Source organism: Coptis chinensis, chromosome 3 (genome assembly GCF_015680905.1).
Source record: "Coptis chinensis isolate HL-2020 chromosome 3, ASM1568090v1, whole genome shotgun sequence".
NCBI lineage: Eukaryota > Viridiplantae > Streptophyta > Magnoliopsida > Ranunculales > Ranunculaceae > Coptis > Coptis chinensis.
The window spans coordinates 96,921,556-96,943,246 of NC_141458.1; the positions used below are offsets into that span (position 1 = coordinate 96,921,556).

Sequence of the window (21,691 nt, forward strand, 5' to 3'; positions counted from 1 at the left end):
TCTGAGTACTTCCATAACATTTACAGGCTTCGACAAGGAGCTGCGCTGATCACTGAACTACAAACAGAGGAGGGGGTTTCTCTGAAGAACCAGGATCAGATCAAACATTACATTGTGGAGTTCTACAAAAAAAAATTTAAAGCATCTCCTGTCACGCAGGATGACTATCTGATGGGTCTAATTCCTAGACTCATAACTCAGGATGACAATTTTCACCTCTCCAAAACCCCGAATTACTTGGAGATTGAGAAAACAGTTTTTAGCATGAACTCAAACAGCTCCCCTGGTCCTGACGGCTTCCAAGGGCATTTCTTCACCAACTGCTGGAGTATTATAAAGGTGGACATCTGCCTTGCAGTCCAATCTTTTTTCACCAGCAAGATCCTCCCAAATGGCCTTAACTCCAATTTTATCACTCTTATCCCTAAAGAGAGGAGTGCAAGGAAGCTTAGTCAATTCCGTCCTATCTGTATGGGAAACTTCCTCCTCAAGATAATTACCAAGTTGATGCAAAAGAGACTGAATGGGATTGCGGATAGAATCATAACAAAGGAACAAGTGGGTTTCGTACCGGGGAGATGCTCTCAAACTAGTATTGCTCTAGCTTCGGAACTTATGAATGAACTGGAATTCAAGAGACAGGGGGGTAACATTGCTATGAAGATTGACATTTCACAGGCTTATGACACCATGTCGTGGGATTTTCTCTTCAGAGTTTTAACTACCATGGGCTTCTCACAGGGGTGGATTAAGTGTCTTCACACTATCTTTCACTCTGCTCAAATCTCAATCATGGTGAATGGTGGTCCAGTAGGATTTTTTCATATGGAAAGAGGCCTTAAACAAGGCGACCCTTTATCTCCTCTGCTGTTTGCTTTGGCTGAAGACGTTCTGAGTAGAGGATTGACGTATCTAACTTCAAATAGCATAATCAAGCCTATGGTGGCTCCAAGAGGGTTCCCAGCCCCTAGTCATTTATTGTTTGCGGATGATATTATTGTAAAGACTCAAATTCTGGTTAAGGGTATTTTTGTAAATTTCATATCAAATCTAGGGTCATTGATGTAAATTGGTCGTCGGGTTTATATTTCAAACGTACGTAACTTACTGAAATTTAACTCCGACTCATAAGTCACGTTAGGTAAGCGACCCATATGCAAAAATTTGATAAAATGCCGGTTATGGTTGTCATGCGTCTTGCGGTCGCACGAAGTTACCGTTTACGCCGCCAGAGTGGGTTATTGTTATAGCTAATGGAGAGATAGAATATAGAAGATTAAATTTAGCGGGATGAGCCGGAAAAATAATTACGACGCGAAGTCAAACGAGTGGTGGTTAGGCGTAATAGGACCTTAAGTCCAATTGGAATCGATCGGGCTTGGGCCCAAAAATATCGGCCAAATCGAAAAATAGGAAAAACCGCATCTAAACCAACAAGAAAATGAAAAATCGCGAAATCCATCGCGATGGAGGGAGAGAGAAACCAAAATCCTCTCCATTCACATCGATCCAACCATAAATTCTTCACACCCAAACCTATAGACACTAAACCCAAATGAGAGAATTCAAATCTCTTAAAAAATTGAGCATCTCGGCCAAATCAAGGGCGGCAGTTGGGGTAATTCCTCTCCAACCGATTCAACCTAAGAATTGAACAACTAATTCTAACAACACCCAAAGCAAGTGTGGGGGATTCAAAAACGTTTGGAATTGGGGCGATTTCATGAGAGGTGAGTTTGAATTCGTTTCAAATAAATAGTAGCTTCAATTTCGATTTCTTGAGATTGTAATGCTGAATTTGATTGTGTTTAGGGTTGAAGGTCGGCAGATGGCAGTTTGGAGGAGTTAAAGTGGAGGGAAACAATGGTGGAGCCGAAAATTCTTGAGGCTTCGGGTTTTCGCGAAAAGGTTAGTGAATTTCTTTACAAATCGATAGTATAAACTAGATTTCGAGTTCATTAGTGGTATTGGAAAGAAAAATGATAATAATAATTGAATTGGTTGTTTAATGTCGCATGAAGTTCGGTTGGAGAAGGAGAGCTACGATTTTGGTGGAACAAATGAGCTAGGAACGATTTTTGTTGTCGATTCGGTAAGGATCTTCGCTATTTCACTCGATTTTGAGTTCGTTCATGTCGGTTTTATAATTGTTTAAGAGTAGATTAAGTAATGAACGATTGATAAGGAAGACAACAAATAAATATTGCGAGAATTTAATGTGAATGAAGAGTGGAATTTGTTTGTAGTTGAAATTTTGAATTTGAATTGAGAGGGGATAGGATTGGCCGATACGAGGGGGCTGCCATGGTCGAAATAGTTTCGATGAGGGAAGAGCTCTGTTAATCCGTAGTTAGATAAAAATTTATCCGAAAACCAAATTAAGTAGTGTAAAGATTCTTCTCGACTTACGTTATATAAGAATTTCGCTTTAGTTCGATAATTTCTAATGGTCGACGATATATATATGATGTGTAGGAGTAAATAATTTAGGGGATGGATTAAGCCGAGCTTTGATTCATTCGCTATGGGCTCAGCTTGCTAAGGTAGGAACCTACATACCAATATATAGTCCGCTTATTTTCATGCATGATTTGAGTTGTTTAAAATGTTAAGAAATAGTTTCATGATCAACCATGCATGTATATATGATATTCATGTTTTTGCATTGTAGTTTTCCCTCGATATGAATTAAGTATATGGATAGCTTTTCGGTGAAATGGTTTTCTCATGAAATCGGGGTAGCGAGGGATTGTTTTTTGGTTAAAAGTGAAAACTGGTTTTTGGGGAAAGGTTCGCCTCTTTGTCCCGTTATGAAGGAGGAGAGAGATGGATTTTTTAATCGCGGGTAAGGATTACCCGGTTGTTTGTAACTAGGTGCGAAGTTCGATTGGTCCCGGAAACGATGATTCGCCGTTGGGGAATCATCGGTTGTTATTTACTATGATCGCCCGTTTGGGAGTCATAGGTTGTTCTCGCTTCGATTTCGGGAAATCCAGGAACTCACACCTATATAATCAAGCGATTTTAAAAGAAAAACTAGATATGTAACTAGAGTATTTGAAAATAATCGGTAAACGAGTATATATATATAGATATTACTATGTTTATCACGAGGAGATTTAGAAAAGGAACCGTGAATTCTATAAAGAAGGAACTGTGGTCGATTTCGGAGACGGCATTTTAGGATTCCAACGTGGTGTACACCTTCGAGGTGGTGGGCCACCTTTAAAGGGATGCATCACCGGATGTAGTCCGGGAATTCCTTTTCTACTTTTCTAGATAACCATGCTTGTAGTGTTTTTGTATGGTGATTAGCTGAGTGGGGTTACATGTTACCTCGATGAGGTTTAGACGCCAGGAGTGAGAGTTTAGTCCACTCTGGATGTGTGTCGATTCATATCGTCGAACGGTTGACCACCGTGAAGTTAGGTGACAGCCCGTATGGGGGTCGGGTCACAGGCCCACCCGACAATAACACAACAACGGGATTTCAGCTCCCTCTCGTAAAATCGAAAACAACGGTGCATGGTTCACAACCGGGAAGCATCAATTCGTGGATCGGGTCGAAGTACCAGTCGCACCCTCACCATTCTAATAGGATGCAGCCGCCAATAGTTGTATGATGATTGTGAAAACTCTATTTTGAATATAAATGAAGCATGTCGAGATGATTTCTGCTAGTTAGTGATGTATATATACCTAGTCACAATATTTGAATACTATTATAGAAACCCCGCGATGTTTTAAATGTTTTCTATAAGTAAACTATTTATTGGCTATGTGCTTTCTACCGGCATAGTTGTTTGCTCATCCTACTTAACATTTCGAACGAAATTCATGGAGGAGGGATGATGACGGGTATGGTGATTTGGGAGGATTTCCCATGCTTGACAGAGGCGAGTCAAGTTTATATTTTGTTGATAGAGATGACCTAGGTTATTCTTTTTGTTGTATATAATGAGCCTAGCTCTTTTCTTTGGATGTATAGAGATAGTTCCTTCTTTTGTTGTATATATAGAGAGCTAGGTCATTTTGATGTAATAATCGATTTGGCAATCGGTTCTCCTTTGTTTTGTAGTTATATCGCCATATTCCCGTAGTAGTTAGAGTTAAGTGTAGTATATATGGGTTGTTGGATGTATGTATGGTTGTTGGAAGGGAATTATAAGATGTCGGGGTTTATGATGTTTTTGGGTTTACAAACGCCGATCAAACAAAGGAAACTCTGCCGAAATTTCGTAGAATCGGGATAGGTGTCTGCCTCGAGATTCATTCCACGTCCTCGGGATGTGTGTTGGGTCTCGGGGCGTGACAATTATCATCTTTGCGAATGGACATATTGCAGGGATCCGACATCTCAACTCACTACTCGACCGATATCAAGCGCATCAGCCTTGCATGAACAAAGTTTAAATGCAAGATCTTCTTTGGGGCTTTTCTCATCTCGTGAAGGTCAATCCTTCGAGAGCTAAATATTTCGGAAGGCTCACCATCGAAAAATATCTTGGTGTCCCCCTAACACAAGGAAGAGTTACTAAGTCTATTGTCTATCCCGCTCGATAACATAAAGAAAAAGCTTCGAGTTGAAGGGGCGATGCTATCTTTTCGTGGAAGGAGTGTTCGATTAAAGTTGTCATCGCCAAAGATTCCTATTTACAATATGTCCATTTATAAATGGCCATCTCTTATGATCAAGGAAGCTGAAACTTGGATTCGAAATTTTTTATGGACAGGGGATGCATCAAAAAAGAGAGCAACGACGGTTAGCTGGGAAAAGGTCTGCAAGCCTTACGAGGAAGGTGGTCTTGGCATTAGAAGATTGAAAGACATCAACAAATCCATGTTGATGAAGTTAGCCCCGAAATTTTAAATTTTAAGACGATGATTTTGCAAAGTTCATGAAGCACAAGTATAAAAACAGCAGGGGTGACCTTATTGAGTACCATAAAAGGTCTTCGGTGTGGGGAGGCATCAAAGAAGCACTCACGGAGATTCTACCTCGGTCGAAATGGGTGGTGGGTAATGGTGACAAGATAGACGTATGGAGAGACAATTGGCTACAATCTTCTTCTCTCAAATCTATTCTAAGCCTTAGTTCGCATAATCTAAGGGGCTGCACTGCCAAGGTGAGCTCGCTCTTGATAAATAATGACTTGGTCTTTCCAAGCCCTCTCTCTTCTCTCCTTGGCGTGGCTGGTATAAACACATTGGGAGTCCTTAGAGATCGCTCACAACCTATAGACTACCTGGTATGGTGCCCCGATCTCAAGGGCATCTTCTCGTGTAAATCAGCGCATGAGACTATCAGGAAGCATAGGACCAGAATTGCTTGGCATAAGCAGGTGTGGAATTCCTATATACACCCCGAGTTGCGCGCATCACCGGAAGGTCCTCGGGATGCGGCTACAGATGATGCCATGCAGAGAAAGGGTGTCCACCTAGTCTCTATGTGTAGATTGTGTAGGCAGCATGGCGAAACGCTGGAGCATATTTTATGGGAGTGTCAATTCTCTCAGACACTCTGGAAGTGGACTGCAAGTAGATTTGAGGTTCGGCAGACCCTTACTTCCTTCTCAGCCGCTTATAATCTGGCGACAATGTGGAGTGTGAGACTCAAGCACCTATGGACTGCAGCTCTCACCGGTGGTATGGTAGTGATATGGAAGCACAGAAACCAAATCAATTTTGAGGGCAAAAAGGCGAATCTGGATGAGTGTAAGCGTTCGATACAATACCACATTTTCTCTACTGCGCATCTCTCCAAGGCAAGTAACAACTCTTCTTTTAGAGATGCGGCTACCCTTAGAGCATGGAATCTAACTAATAGACCAAGAGCAGCCCCCACCACTAGGCAGTGTACTTGGGTTCCACCAGAACGAGATTTTATGAAGCTGAATACGGATGGTGCGGCATTTGGAAACCCAGGGCCCTCGGGGATTGGAGTCACTTTCAGAGATTTTGAAGGGTCCTTTAAACTGTCTTTATGCCAAAATATTGGGAATGGATCAAATTTTAGAGCTGAATGCTTAGCTATCCTGGAGGGAGTTGAATTAGCAATAAAGAAGGGGTGGGTAATGTTATGAGTAGAAGCGGACTCGGAACCGGCGATCAAAGCTTTTTGCAATAATAGTCTTCCATGGGAGCTGCAACCGAGATGGAGAAACTGCTGCACGATGCTTCAGGGTATCAGTATCACATCGACCTTGCGAGAAGCCAATTTCTCGGCAGATGGAATTGCAAAAGCTGGAGTGGCTTTGCAGCCTAACGAAAGGATAATCTATGAGGGCAAACCACCATGGTTACTACACTGGGAGTCTCCCTTCCAGCAGTTTTTTAGATTTTAACTTTTGTGTACATCTCGAAATCACACAAGATGGTTTTGGATACACCGAGCTTGATCATGGTGGGACTTTTTAGTCCTCGCCACAAAATTTTGTAATTTTACCCGTTTTTAATACTATTTCTACTTAACAAGCAAAAAAAAAAACTCCTTGCTATTCAAGTAGCTTCAATATATATGAACTTCATCTTATTAGGCAATCTCACAAAACTTCAATCAAACTTCTATTATTGAACAACAAAATGAAGTTGAAGGGTTTTATCAAATGTGAGTTTTAAAAAAAAATAAAAATAAAGAGTGAGGTTTTCACGATATAAGAAATTTGGATGATTGATCAATATAATATTAATATATAATAGTTTTGCATATTTGTAAATATTTTTTAAAATAATTAATATAACAACACCCGTTCGTAGATAATCTTTGCAGATTCCACATAGTGAGTCATGCATAATTTAAAGAATGATTAACGGGAAATCAGGAACTGGATAATCTTTGATGATTCAACATAGTAAATCAAACATAATTTATTTTTTATGTCATGTTTGCAAGGACACTACAGATGGATCAGTAGAAGTTGGTATTATACACCACATTGGATAATTAAAAGGAAATCTAAAACGGAATTCAAATACATAACTAAGCTCAAAGAGTAATTAACGGGAAATCAAAAATTTTATGCAAATGCAATAAACTAAACTAAAAAAGTAATTAACTAGAAATCGGAAATTGGATGCAATTGTATTAAACTAACATTAGAGAATAACTAACGGAAAATTAGAAATTGGATGCAAACCCTTGAAAAATATTTAATGGGAAATTGTAAACGGTATGCAAATACATTAAACAAACCTCAAATAATAATTAATGAGAAACCAAAAACTGGATGCAAATGAATTGAACTAAACTCAAAAAATAATTAACATAAAATAAAAAACTGAATTCAACTGCATTGAACTAACCTCTTAGAATAATTGGTGGGAAATCAGAAACTAAATGCAAACACTACACCATAACAAGCTATTTGCAACGGCAAAAAACTGTTGCTAATAATTTTCGCAACGCTTTTTAAGCGTTGCAAATATGGCGTGGGTAAAGTGTTGGAAATATTTGCAACGGTTAATAAGCGTTGCAAATAGAAATTTCCAATAGTTATTAACCGTTGCAATAATGATTTGTAACACTTTTTATAACAACACAAATTTAAAACCTTTGTAACGGTTATAAACCGTTGCTGATGTGTTGCTGATAAAAAAAAATAATTTCTCATATTTTGTAGCGAGACCTGCTAAACCTACGAAAAATGAATGGAATCCACAATTTTGTGTCACTAAATACCCATAAAAATGAAAAATTAAATAACTTACAAAGAATTGAATTTCAGTAACATTTGAAATAACAAGAAAGAACATATTTTAAATTCCACAATTTTGAAAAATTAATAAGCGTGGCATCCACAATTTTGTGTCACTTATCGCTCAACTTGCTTTTTCCACTGAATTTTTTTTCACAATAGCATAACTCTCCTCTTGATTAACGTCCACATCAAGTACAACACCTATAAATACAGATGCAAGAGCGACACGTGAACTTGTATAATGAGAAACCAAAACAAAAAGAGTGCATAGTTAAATAATTTAGGTGAGAAGGGACCTGAATAGAAAGATCCTTTTACTTTACAATTAAACAACTCCACAATTTCTTGTTTCAAGGGATACAACAGTTAGAACTATGAAATAAAACATTAGGTAAATACCAGCAATATATACCTAGAAATACAATACCAATATGTGAATCAATCACTCTGTCTTTATATTTCACTTTTATATTTCAGCTATAACACATAAGGTATCTTTGACATTCTGGAAAAACACTCGTCATTCAGTCAATATAAGGAAATTATAAAATTAACTAGAAGCAGAAAAACAAAATTTATGAGCAAATAATAGAAACAACAAAGAGAATATGAAGGCATTCCAAAAGAGAAGAAATGGGGAAATAAAAGTTAAACTCTCGACTTTCAACTCTCTTTCAGAGGAAGAAAATAGAAAAAGCAATATCCACATTGGAAAGATATGTTATTACTTATTAGTGATATTGACTTGTTTATTCTGCAATCCATTTAAGATACATTGTTGTGCTTCCCTATAAAGTCACATAATATCACACCAATAAGAAGCTGCAATAAGCAACACCTACAATGCTACAAGAAATGCAAGACAAGCTCAACCGATCCCAGATAATAGAGGGTTAAGTATATCCTTGACTAGACTTGCCTATAAGCGATAACTATTACCATTCTGGCCTTTTTTTTGTCAATTGCCCATATCAATCAACAATGTCAAGAAACGTCTGGAGGGAAGGCTTGAAGACTTACGCTTTATATATGTGGAAGGCTTGCCTAAGCCGGCTAAGCTTAAGGTCGAAAACTTATCCAATTTATTCAGTTTTGACTATGAACCAAGGGAAAATCTGCATCAGTTTTTACGCTTGTCTCTATGGACTTGCAATTTCTACTTATTTATAAATATCTCTAAGACTTGTATTTGAAATGAACCAGTATTTTCAATGAAGTCGTTGTACTTTTCTTGAGAAGGAGTTCTTCTCCGTGATACAACTCGTATCCCTTTGGTGAGTGGTGACTATCCATAGGGTGGTGGATTATTGCTTTTTCTCGAGTTTGTGCAGTGTGCTTGTCTTTGCTGTTCTTTCATCACTCAGTTGGTGTCAACCTAACAAAGGACTAGAAGCATAGGTGAGTCGGCATGGATGCACCCCTAAAATAAACTACGCATTGACAGAGGTCTTCTACGGCCGATTTTTTGTATTGCTTTATATGCATCTCGAGAAATAATGACTCGCCGGTTTAAGATAAATAGCTTTTGAAGAACTATTTTGTACTCTAAGATTTTAAGAACTTCAAGCATCCCTACTTGTGATCGACATCTCTCGCTTTTAATTAAAACCGGTACATTTTATTTTGTGAATGGATATTCTCTTCCTATGAGGAAAGAACAGGTTTGACTACAGTAAGTTAAATAAATAACATAACAACACCTCTTTGCTTGTCCCTGAACGAAGGCCACCAACATATATTCAACGTGCATGTCTAGAGGCCTACAGAGAAAAGATGGAAACAAATACACAGTTAAGACTTCTGACATGATTTGCATCGGCACCAATGCAAAAGCCCTAAATTCACATTAACAATGACACCATCAATAAAAACTTCAACAGTGTATAACAAGAAAACCAAATCTTTATGAGCATAAGCACCTGTGGTGTCACATGAATCCTTGACATTGCCTGTTCAACTGTAGCAAGAAACAACACAAATGGACAACAACAGTTAGAACACTTTTTCATTAAACATCACTAGCATTGCACACGTGTTTGCGTGGGACTTACGATTGTATATATGAAAAAGAGAACATAAACTTTTACAAAAAAATAATATATTTTACAAGTATCATTCAAATTAGTAGGTTATGGACAGTTATACTGGATTAGGAGTGTGGAATCAAAGAACAAGGGACCATGGAATCCAAGGCAGAATTCAAGCTTATCGAGCCGAGCTTCACTATGCTCAAAACAAGGTATTCTTTTAAGAAGGGGATTCCTCATTCGATATTTGGACAGGGGATCCCTTGGGACAATTCAAGAATTTCATATTCAACATATGTTATGTCGTAATTGATTAATTTGAATGTTATAAGGTGAATTCAGAAAATTTAAATTGCAGATCTAACTAAGAGGAAGAATGAAAGAAAATCTAGCAGAAATAAGTAATCAGTCTGAAAGACCCATAATAATACCTATAAACAACAATAGACAACAAGACTCTCAAGTTATGTTAACAAGTAAGAGACCGTTTTGCAAGAAAACAACAATAGTATCTAATAGGGGAAAAGCAACAAGATCTGAAAATGTTTATCCCAGTTATCGAGTAAAAAATTTGTTAAAAATGGAGTAGTAGAGCACAAACTTTGAAGAACAGGGTCAGGAGAAGCTGGAGAGTACCGTTGAAACCTTTTCCTGTAGAGGGCGTAAAAAAACAGAGGCAAGGTAAAGCAGTCGTTCACAATTGTAGAAAATAGGAACTAAGTGCTCCACTGAAAGGGAAGGGGATGGTTTCAAAGGTACTTACAAGGTAAAGCAGTCGTTCATATGAAGGACATCTCGGAGGGGGTGATGATCGATCCGGTGGACATAGGCATGGAAGCTACCATCTGGTTTTTCCTAGATGTGAAATACTGCATAATTAACATTGATACCGCCACTTCCTTGAACATCAAAAGAATGCAAAACAGTAAGATGGTTAGAAATTGAGAGAAAGGCGATATACATACCTCAACCGATGAAGCCATCTTAAAGTAAAACCAAATTAAGAACGTTGGTCGCTTAAAGTTTCAAAATTTGGTAGTTAAAATTTGAAAATCGAGTAGCGATAACAAAACCCTAAGATTGGGAAGAGAGTAGTAGCGGCTGTGAGAGAGAAAGTGTGGTTTTCTATTTCGAGATATGAGCACGATTTCTTTTTTGTTTCCCTCTTTCCGAAATTTCGAAGTTGTTTTGGTTTTTTGGATTTCTAACACTTATCACACGGTTTTTAAGTGTTAGAAATTAATTCTTGAAATTCATGTGAATTTAAGCAACACTTAACAATATTCCCAATGCTTACAAAGCGTAGGCGACTTACCAACGTTAAAAAACTGTTGCAAAGCAAAATAGGTGTGTGTTACAAATATCCTGTTATGGTGTAGTGAAATATGCATTGAAATAATCTCAAAGAATAGTCAACGGGAAATCAGAAACCGGATGTAATTGCATCGAACTAACCTCAAAGCATAAATAATAAATTGGATACAAATGCATTGAACTAATCCCAAGAAATAGCTAACGGGAAATCGGAAACTGGATGCAAATTCATTGAACTAACCTCAAACAATAATTAATTGGAAATCGGGAACTAGATGCAAATGCAATCTTATCAAATAATAAACGAGAAATCGGAAACTAGATGCAAATGCATTAAATTAATCTCACAGAATAATTAACCGGAAATAAAAAAACTGGATGCAAATGCATTGAACTGACCTCAAAAACAATTAACATAAAATTGAAAATTGGATGCAAATGTATTGAACTAACCACAAATAATAATTAATGAGAAATCGGAAACTGGATGCAATTGCATTGAACTAACCTCAAAAAATAAATAATGGGAATCGGAAATTGGATGCAACTGCATTCAACTAATTTTAAAATATAAATAACGGAAAATCAGAAACTGGATGCAGATGTATTGAACTAATCTCAAAGAGTAATTAACGGGAGATTGGAACCTGGATGCAAATGCATTGAACTAATCTCAAAGACTAATTAACGAAACATCTAAAAACTGGATGCAATCAGCATCAATTAACCTTAATGAATAACTAACGGGAAATTATAAAGTGAATGCAATTGCACTGAACTAACCTCAAATAATAATTAACGGAAAATCAGAAACTTGATGCAACTACATTGAACTAACCTCAAAGAATAATTAATGAGAAATTGAAAACTGAATGCAATGTACTACATTGAACTAACCTCAAAGAATAATTAATAGAAAATCAGAAACTTGATGCAAATGCATTGAACTAATAACCCTAAAACATGTTTGTATTATATATAGGGGGAATAAATGTCTCGACAAATATAGTCTTGTATTTTAAGTACTGTTTATCATAATTTTTTTATTATGATTAAGAATGCCATGCTATTCAAGTAGCTTCAATATTATCTTCGTCACATTGGACATTCTCACAAAACTTCAATCAAACTTCTATTATTAAACCTAACAACAAAAAGAAGTCAATGAGTTTTATCAAGGTTTGATGCTTTCTTTTTATAGAGAGTGGTGCAAGAAATTTGAATGACTGATTAATATAATTTTCATATCTCATAGGTATGCATAGTTGCTAATTTTTTTTTACAATAATTTAATATAACGACACCTATTCGTAGGACGAGTTCGAAAGCTAGTATATACTAGAACGTAGACCTATGCATGCACACTACTCTTTTCTCTTTTAAAAACTTGCTCAACAATCGCGTGTGTGTGTGTGTGTGTGTGTGTATATATATATATATATATATATATATATATATATATATATATATATATATATATATATGGTTTCTAACAAATCGTGATTCTCAACAAATTATTTTAATTAAGTTTTAAAAACCCATTTTTTAACTTGGGGAGAGATACCGTTTTAATAAGAGAATGATTCATGTTTTAATCAGAAGTGCTACAATTTCTTTTTTCTAATAGATGAAGAATTTCCGTTTTAATATGAGAATGATTCCTATTTTAATTAGAAGTGCCTAAAAAAAAAATCAATAGGAGAGGAATTTCCGTTTTAATAGGAGATGATGATGTGGAATTTTAATAGAGTTCGAAAAATATCCCATGTGGGAGCTTTAATCGAGTGAGCGGAGCGAACGATTTTGGGAGAAGGGGGGCTATGCAAGACAAAAACCAACCCGGTTGGTTTCTGTCTGTCTGTCCTCTTCTTCTCTCTTATTTTTTTTTCGCCCAAATACCTTTCTCCTTCACCCATCTCTCCCCGCATCACCCAACTCTCTCTCTCTCCGTTGCAGCTCCGCTCCCCACTGCCACGCAGTATACTAGTATTAAGATATATATATAAGTTTGGGGATAAGTTTTGGGTGGAGTTGGTGTCAAATCCATTATCTCTCATGTACTAGAACAAAAATGTTGATCATATCTGACGCTGATCTCGACCTGAATGTTTTGAATTCTCCAGATGCCTATTCACTTTTAGTTCTTAATAACATATAGCTTTTGTATTACAAAAGAATAACAAATAATTTGACAAAAAAAAAGAAAAAAGAAAAATGTAAAATATACCTATTGGGCATTGCTATTTCCTACTGGGAAGTGGAAACCAAGGATTCAAGATAGTTGATAAACCTGTTGGGCATTGTATATAGATATGCATGTCTAAGAGACTAAGAGGGACCGGGGTTAACCTCCTCGTTAGGCACCTCCAATACAGGCGTGTCATGTAGCAACTATGAGGTGAGCTCCATTACCAACAGGATTGTACGGACACGCCGCTCCTGTATGTAGTACTGGCAAATTTAAAAAGGTCTTCACCAGGCTTTATGAGGTCCAAATTACCGTTATAGCAATTGTCTCGATTAATCATATTTTCTGCTATTCATACTGCCAGGATGGAAGATCGTTCATGCAGGAAGTGGAGATTTTTAGATCTCCCAAATACTGCTCATATGGGTCATTCTGTTCATAATGCAAGGCACTGAAGAAGCCAATTAGGATGGAAGAGAAGAAAGGGAGGAGTAGGGAACTGAAGAAGGTTTGAAGAAGAAGAGGAACAGAGATAGGCGAAGGAGTGGGCTACAAGGAAACTGTAGAGGCCATATTCTTGACATAGAAGGTTATAGGTGATAAGTGGGCCGTAAGTAAGTTAAGGTGGAGGAGACGTGATGCTGGTGATCATGTCCGCGGAATGCCAACCGCTGGGAACTGCTAGAAACTACCGCGAGAGTTGGGTGGACAGAGGACATAGGATCAAGGAGTGATCAACGAAGGAGAAGAGGCAGGTGAGAAGATACAGGATTCCAACTGCTCGGAACTGCCTTGACAGGTGGAGGGACCGAGGACGCCTTGAGGAGAGAGAGATGAACAGACGGAGGAGAGGCAGTTGAGAGAAGGGGGGAGTGAAGTATAAAAAGAGGAAGAAGGAAAAGAGAAGAGAGGAGAAAAGACAGAATGGAGAGGAGTGAACACATTATATTAGAAGGAAGCCATTGAATTAGAGAAGACCAGAAAATTTGTTAACACATTTGGCGCCGTCTGTGGGGACCGAGAGAAAATGGCCACCATAGCGAAAAGAGCGGTAGGGAGACCTAGAAAAGAAGCAGTTCGAGAGCCAGAAGAAGAAGAAGTGAGCGCAAAGATAGAAGGAGTGGGGGAAGAAGAGACATCTGAGGTAGCGGCGGATACCACCAGACTATTGCAAGAGGAGATAGTCAGGTTACGCAATGAGAATGACGGTCTGAGAAAAGAAAAGGAGGCCACCCAAGTGGAAACAGAGCGGAGGGATCTACAAGATGGTGGAATGGAGGGAGAGAACGAAGAATTTCCGTCCATAGGGGAGGAACAAATAGCGGGCATCACGATGGAGGTGGTGCAGGCGATGATTGAGAAAGATAGGGAAGCGAACAAAGGGGTGGAGAAAGTGAACCGAGCAAAAAGCCAGAAAAAGAGGTGGCGAGTCTCAATAAGAACCCACTGGCAGATATGGTATGGAATTCTGAAGTGCCAAAGAGGTTCAGCCAACCCAGGTTTGAAAGATATGATGGGAAAGGTGATCCGACAGATCATCTACATCACTTCCGGCAACAGATGCCGTTATGGCAGGAAAGCAAGTATGATGGACTCCGTTGCATGATGTTCCCGGCTAGCCTTAAAGGGGGAGCATCAGACTGGTATTATAGATTAGCGTCGAGGAGCATCAACAAGTTTGAAGAATTAGAGCGCGCTTTTGTCGATCATTTCATACATCAGAAGCGGAGAGTGGTAGATATCGCGGCCCTATTCAATGTCAAGCAAAGGTCAGCGGAATCGTTAAGGGAGTTTTTGTGTAGGTTCAAGGAAGAGACGCTGAGGGTAGAAAATTTGGAAGAACATACAGCAGTAATAGCATTCCAGCATGGTTTGAGACAGGGAACTAGAGTCCACGAGTCGGTATCCAAGATTGAAATCACCACGTTACACGCCAGATCGAAGGTGGAGAAGTACATACGATATGAGGACATAATGCAGAGGAACGCAAAGGAACAGAGGAGATCAGGGAAAGCGATACAGGCAGTGGATAAAGATGACCAGAGGGGTAAGAGCAGTAGAGAAGAAAGGGATAAGATATCATACAGTGGGCAAAATCGCGGACCAGAGAGGACTGGGGATCGTGGTAGGAGAGACGTTCGGGAAAGGAAGTCGTACCGTGGAATAGAGCAAACTCCCCTTAACAGACCATTGGAGGAGATCTTGCCACTGATTAAGGGTCTTCAGTACTATGAAGGTCCGCGAAATACACCAGGAGAAATAGAGGGAAAGCCATTCTGCGCCTATCATCAGATCCAGAACCATGCGACCAATGAATGTTATGCCTTGAAATGGTTGGTGGAGAGGATGATTGAAAAGGGAATGCTTAGAGAATTTATCACTAAGGGGCGCCAAGCTGAAAGATTGCCGGCACCAGCTAGAATCTTAGGAACTATCAACATTATTTTTAGCGGGGAAACACTTGGGAGAAATGTACACCGCGATAAGATCGTAAAGACAAACAAGTTTCGCATGCATGTGTCAACGAAGTGGTGAGCATTCCGCGGTTAGTTAGTGGAACCGCGAAGGGAGAGGAAACCATAACGTTCACTCCAAAGGACCTGGAGTCAGTAATTTCACCACATGAGGATGCCTTGGTAATCACTATTGCAATGGGGAATTATTTGGTAAAGAGGGTTTTGATAGACTGCGGAAGTTCTGTAGATCTGCTGTTTAAAGGAGCCATGGAAGAAATGAATATCGATAGAGACCAGATGAAAGCACCGCGAACCAATTTGTTTGGATTCAACGGCAGTATGACCGAACCCGTGGGCGAACTAGTATTACCAGTAACCGCTGGTCCGACGACCGTATTCACAAGGTTCATGGTGGTGGACACTAACTCCTAGTACAATGCAACCCTAAGGAGACGGTGGATTCATGAGATGAGGGCAATTCCATCAACCTATTATCAGGTAATCCGTTTCCCCACAAATGGAGGTACGTATGAAATAAAAGGAGATCAAGTAGCCGTGCAGAATATTCAGCAGGTGACAGTGAGAAATATGGTCCGCGGCATTAAAGGAGAGATTGTAGAGCAGGAGCCGGGGGCGGCATAGCAATTACAGGAGGCGGCTTCGACAGTAATATACGAGCCACCACTTGGACCGAAAACTTTGGATGAAATTGAGATAGTGAATCTGGGGGCAGGAGACGAGGAGAAATTTACTTCGGTGGGTTCGGAATTGCCAGATGAATGGAAGAGTAAGTTAATACAGTTTTTGGCAGAGAACGAAGATATATTTGCTTGGGCAATAGAAGATATTACGGGGTTAGATCCTGAGTTTGCATGTCATCGCTTGCACATGAATGAAAATGCGAAGCCAGTAAGACAAAAGATGAGAAGCGTGAGGCCGAAGTATGCGGAGGGTATACGCGAAGAGGTGACCGTGACCGGGCGGGTGGGACGGATAAGGGAGATTGAATTCACGGAATGGTTATCAAATGTAGTCGCGGTGCCAAAGAAGAATGGCAAGGTTAGGATGTGCGTGGATTTTACAGACGTAAACAAAGAATGTCCTAAAGATTGTTATCCAATGCCACGGGTGGATGAACTGGTGGACCGAACGGCGGGGTTCAAATTATTTTCTTTTATGGACGCTTCCATGGGATATAATCAGGTCGCGATGTACGGACCAGATCAGGAAAAGACAACCTTCGTGGTGGAAGGTGGAACTTATTGTTACACGAGAATGCCATTTGGATTAAAGAATGCTGGGGCCACGTTTCAGAGGTTAGGAGAAAAAATGTTTGAGGGCAAGATTCGGAAAGGGATGGAAATATATATTGACGACATGGTGGAAAAGAGCATGTCAGAGCGAGAACACTTAGAGGGTCTGCAAGAGACTTTCCTCATACTGCGGAAGTACAAACTGAAGCTCAACCCTGAGAAATGCACCTTCGGGGTAACTTCGGGCAAATTCTTAGGATACATAGTAACCCATCGCGGAATAGAAGCTAACCCCGAACAGATAAGGTCACTGATAGAGATGCCATCCCCTCAAAATGTAAAAGAAGTACAAAGGTTGGCTGGAAGAGTTGCGGCATTGAACAGATTTATTTCAAAATCTTCGGATAAATGCCGACCGCTATATCATTTGTTGAGAAAAACGCCGGATTTCCAATGGACAGAGGAATGTGAAGGGGCCTTTCAAGAATTAAAGAGTTACTTGGGGAAAGCACCCTGTTATCGTGGGCCGAAACGGGCGGAAAAAAAGCGTGACTTGTATCTTGGAGTGTCGAATCGCCGCGGAGCTCAGTTCTAGTTTGGGTGGTGGAAAGAGTAGAAAAGCCGCCTTTTACTTCCAAAGTAAGACCATCGCCGGACGCTGAAACCCGATACGTTGTAATTGAAAAGCACGCTTTGACATTAATATTTTCAACACGGGGTGAAGCCTTACTTCGAGTCACATTCAGTGGTGGTAATAACTAATTTGCCATTAAAGCAAGCGTTGAAGGCGCATAAATCGAATCGCCGGGGGGCGATGATGCTAGTTGTTATGAGATCGAAGATCGATTCGAACATCGGCGAAAAGGCGCAAGCCATGGCCGACTTCCTGGCCGAATTTCCGGCCGAGGACCCAACATGGGGAGAAGAAATGGTCATGGAACCGGAAGGGGAATCGAAGTCAAGATCCATTGGATCCTTGGGATCCGTGGAATGGGTGGAGAGTATTCACAGACGGATCCGCCGACGCATTACTGGAATGGAATTGAGTCGCCCCGTAACGCCGGAGAACAATAGGGTCGGAGTCGATGAAACTGGATTCGGCGGCTTCAAACAATGAGTCTGAATATGAGGCGGTAATAGCAGGTTTGGATCTTGCAAAGGATTTGGGGGTGAGAGAATTATCTGTTTTCTCTGATTCAAACTTAGTAATTTGTCAGATGAATGGAGGATTTATGGCCCGTTGCCCAAGGATGGCGAGGTACTTAGAGGTCCTGCAACAGAGAGCAAGCAAGTTCGAGAAAATTAGCTTTGCACATCTAGGCCGGGGTGAAAATAGACACGCCGACGCTTTGGCCTATATGGTGGCAGTGCTGCCGGGGACAGAGGGACGGACAATTGAGGTGAGAGTTCTAAGCAGACCCAGCACATCAGAAGAGAAAAGCGTTTGGCTTACAAGTGAACAGGAACAGGGTTGGATGTTGCCCATTAAAACCTTCCTGATGGGTGAGGAAATAGAAGACAAACAAGAAAGACGAAAGATGGAACAAACTAGTCGAAGATACACGTTGCTCGAAGGAGATTTGTATAAAAGAAATTTCAACGGACCGATGCTGAAATGCGTAGGACCGCAGCAGATACAAGAAATTCTGGCTGAGATACACGAAGGAGATGCGGCGGGTACCACCGGCATGGCGACAACCAACCCACGATTGATATCGCAGGATACTTTTGGCCACATATGAAGAGAGACGCCACCAATGATGCCAAGAAATGTGAGAAGTGTCGAGATTTCGCCACTCATACATGCTCCGGGGGAGCCGCTACATAACGATTCAGCCGTGGCCATTCGCCATGGGGTTGGACATTATTGTTGGGCGCTGCCCACGGCAAGCCGCAAAAGACGATTTATGTTGGCAGCTAGCGATTATTTTACCAAATGGGTAGAAGGAGGGCGGCAGCAGCAAGTGAAAGAAGTGAAAGAAGACAATGTGAAGAAGTTTATATGGGAGAACATCATATGCAGGTTCGGGTTTACCACATACCATCATCGCGGATAATGGAACACAGTTTTACGGGGAAAAAAGGTCGAGAGTTCCTTCAGGCATGCAGCATTTAAGGTGAAACAGGGGTTCTCAGCACCATATAATCCAGAAGGAAATGGGCAAGCAGAGTCTTCAAACAAAATCATAATGGATAATATAAAGAGGAAACTGGAGGCAAGGAAAGGGGCATGGGCCGATGAACCGAACCATGTACTGGCGCATCTGCATAACACCGCTTAACATCGACTATGGAGTCACCATTCGCAATGACTTACGGAGTAGAGGCAGTCATACCAGTGGAGATGATAGTCTCCACCACCAGAACCAATGCAGTAGAAACAGGAAGGAATGAAAGAATATTAGCCAGTGATTTAAGTCTGATAGAAGAAAAAAGAGAAATTGCACGCATACGATTGGAAGAATATCATTGGAGGTTACAGCCGCAAAGATGCCAAAAAGTGAGGCCGCTGGACATTCGAGGTGGGGATTTATTCTCATGGGCGGCGTTACACCAGCCACGCCGAAAAGGAAAATGAAGGAAAACTAGGGCCCAACCGGGAAGGACCCTATGTTGTGAGAGAGAAAAGGGTACATCTCGAACTTATCGATTGCAAACTTTAGCAGGGGAAAAGGTTGAGAAACCGTGGAACATTAGAATGTTAAAGAAATTCCATGTATGAATCGAAGATTGTCAATATTTTGTTACTTGTCATATATTAAAGTGCGTACTTTGTCTATATGTCTTATGAATGAGAATAAAAGAATGAAGCGGCCTCAATAGGCATATCGACGACGCATAGCAGAGGGGGGACAAGCTCAGCCCCAGGCTTCTTCCGCCAGCCGCGAAAAGACAAGTGGGGAAGAGTCTCAGCGGACGCTTGTCCAAATCAAACGGAAGGCAAACTGAGCTGCCCCAAAAGGCTTCACAGCCGTAAAAGACAGCGGGGGGGAAGAGCCCTTCGCGGACGATAGTCCAAATCAAACTGGGGGCAAACTGAGCTGCCCCCACAAAGCTTCACAGCCGCCAAAGACAGCGGGGGGGAAGAGCCCTTCGCGGACAATAGTCCAAATCAAACTAGGGGCAAACTGAGCTGCCCCAACAAGGCTTCATAGCCGCCAAAGACAGCGGGGGGGAAGAGCCCTTCGCGGACGATAGACCAAATCAAACTGGGGGCAAACTGAGCTGCCCCCACAAATTTCACGTACCGCCAAAGACAGGGAAGCCTTCGTGGACAATAGTCCAAATCAAACTGGGGGCAAACTGAGCTGCCCCCACAAGGATTCACAGCCTCCAAAGGCAGCCGGGGAAGAGCCCTTCGCGGACAATAGTCCAAATCAAACTGGGGCAAACTGAGTTGCCCCACAAGGCTTCACAGCCACACAACGACATATGAAAGAAAGCAAGGAGATTAGACAAGGTACATTTTTAATGGACTTATGCCTGCATATCAAACACTTAAGAAGAACAGAGTAATGGCCCCCATATAAAAGAGCTTAAAAGAAAAACCTGCTGGGCTCACCCAGAAACCAGGTTACATTCACATACACGACGTCAAAAGAAAAAATCTAAATTGTGTCAAGGATAAAGAACAAAATCATATAATGCAGATGATGGTCAAACGATGTTCATGTCTTCAGAGGCATATTCGCCCATTGGCGGGTTTTCACTTCTAGGTTGGCTGTCAACCCCATCCTTCTGAGAGGAAACTTCAGGCGCCTCCCCGACAAGTATAGGATCATCATCCTCGGCCATTGGGGAAGTGACCGCGCTGTGGGTAGAAAGGGGTCGCGCAGGCATATCAGCCTCAGAGGGCACCATCGGAGGAATATCAATGATTGGAGACGAAATAGTCGGAGGAGAAAGAGGCAGAAGGCGGCCAGCAGCAGTGAGCTCATTAAGTTGATGCTTTAGTGCACGATTTATCTTCTTCTCGGCTAGGCCTCGAAAGCGATCAGCGGCTTCCTGCAGCGCTTTGTCCACAGCAGCTTGAGTAGCCAGTTTGTCCGCCTCCCGTTGGCTTTCCAGTTTCGAAGCGACCCCAGCTACGTAATCTTTATGTTGATCTTTGGCTTGCTGAAGTGCTTTATGCGATTTCATTGCCACGATGCGCAGATCATCCCGGTCCCTTTCCAAATTGCGGCATACTTCACTTTCCAGCCCATCCGGACCGTTAATCTCCCGCTTCATAATCTCCAAGGAGTCCAAAGTGCTAGTCAAGCCGCTGGACCACATGTCCAATATCCAGCTTAGCTAAAAAGACTCTTAGTAAAGAGCGCGATCCAGAAATCGCTATGGGTATACAAGAAGAGAACTTACCCTTTCCAAACCAAGATAGATAGACGTTTTGTGGGAAGCTAGAGAACCAAAGATCGCCAGAGGGCTTGATCCTTCGGAAGATGGGAACCCGAAGAAAGAGAGAGGGCTGCAACAGGTTGGGTTGTTGAATCTCGGTATTGACATCGCGGTCCTTTACCTTGAATCGAGGTCGCCGGACTTCAACAGTCCAGAGGCAAGGAACGAACCGACGCTGTGGTTTTCTTCCCATGCCGACCCTGGAGCTAGGGGCGTGGGTTTGGTAACATGAGAGACGAAGGATGATGCGGACTTGGCTTTCTTGAGGGGGACTTCTAGGAACGACTTCCACCGGAGTCATCACCATCGGAGTCGCTATCCCAAAGTTTGAGTTTGTCGGGCGCCATATCGGCCGGCTGAA

At 41.0% G+C, this 21,691-nt stretch overlaps 1 protein-coding gene and 1 long non-coding RNA gene across 2 annotated transcripts; one reads left to right on the top strand and one right to left on the bottom strand.

Moving 5' to 3' along the window:
- Nucleotides 1-10,228: 10,228 nt before the first annotated feature.
- Nucleotides 10,229-11,047, bottom strand: LOC147511917 (uncharacterized). Its single transcript, XR_015217101.1, has 3 exons — nt 10,690-11,047; nt 10,488-10,579; nt 10,229-10,375 (listed from the first exon to the last, which is right to left on the bottom strand). It is a non-coding gene; the product is annotated as an uncharacterized LOC147511917 (long non-coding RNA).
- A 3,781-nt stretch (nt 11,048-14,828) lies between these two features.
- LOC147511918 (uncharacterized) lies at nt 14,829-15,761 on the top strand. The gene has a single exon (XM_086598603.1). The coding sequence runs from the start codon at nt 14,829-14,831 to the stop codon at nt 15,759-15,761; it is 933 nt and encodes a 310-aa protein (XP_086454729.1).
- The last annotated feature ends 5,930 nt before the right edge of the window (nt 15,762-21,691 follow it).

Excerpts from the sequence above, each read along its gene's own strand:
- LOC147511918 (XM_086598603.1), top strand. The coding sequence starts at position 14,829 with ATGATGTTCCCGGCTAGCCTTAAAGGGGGAGCATCAGACTGGTATTAT.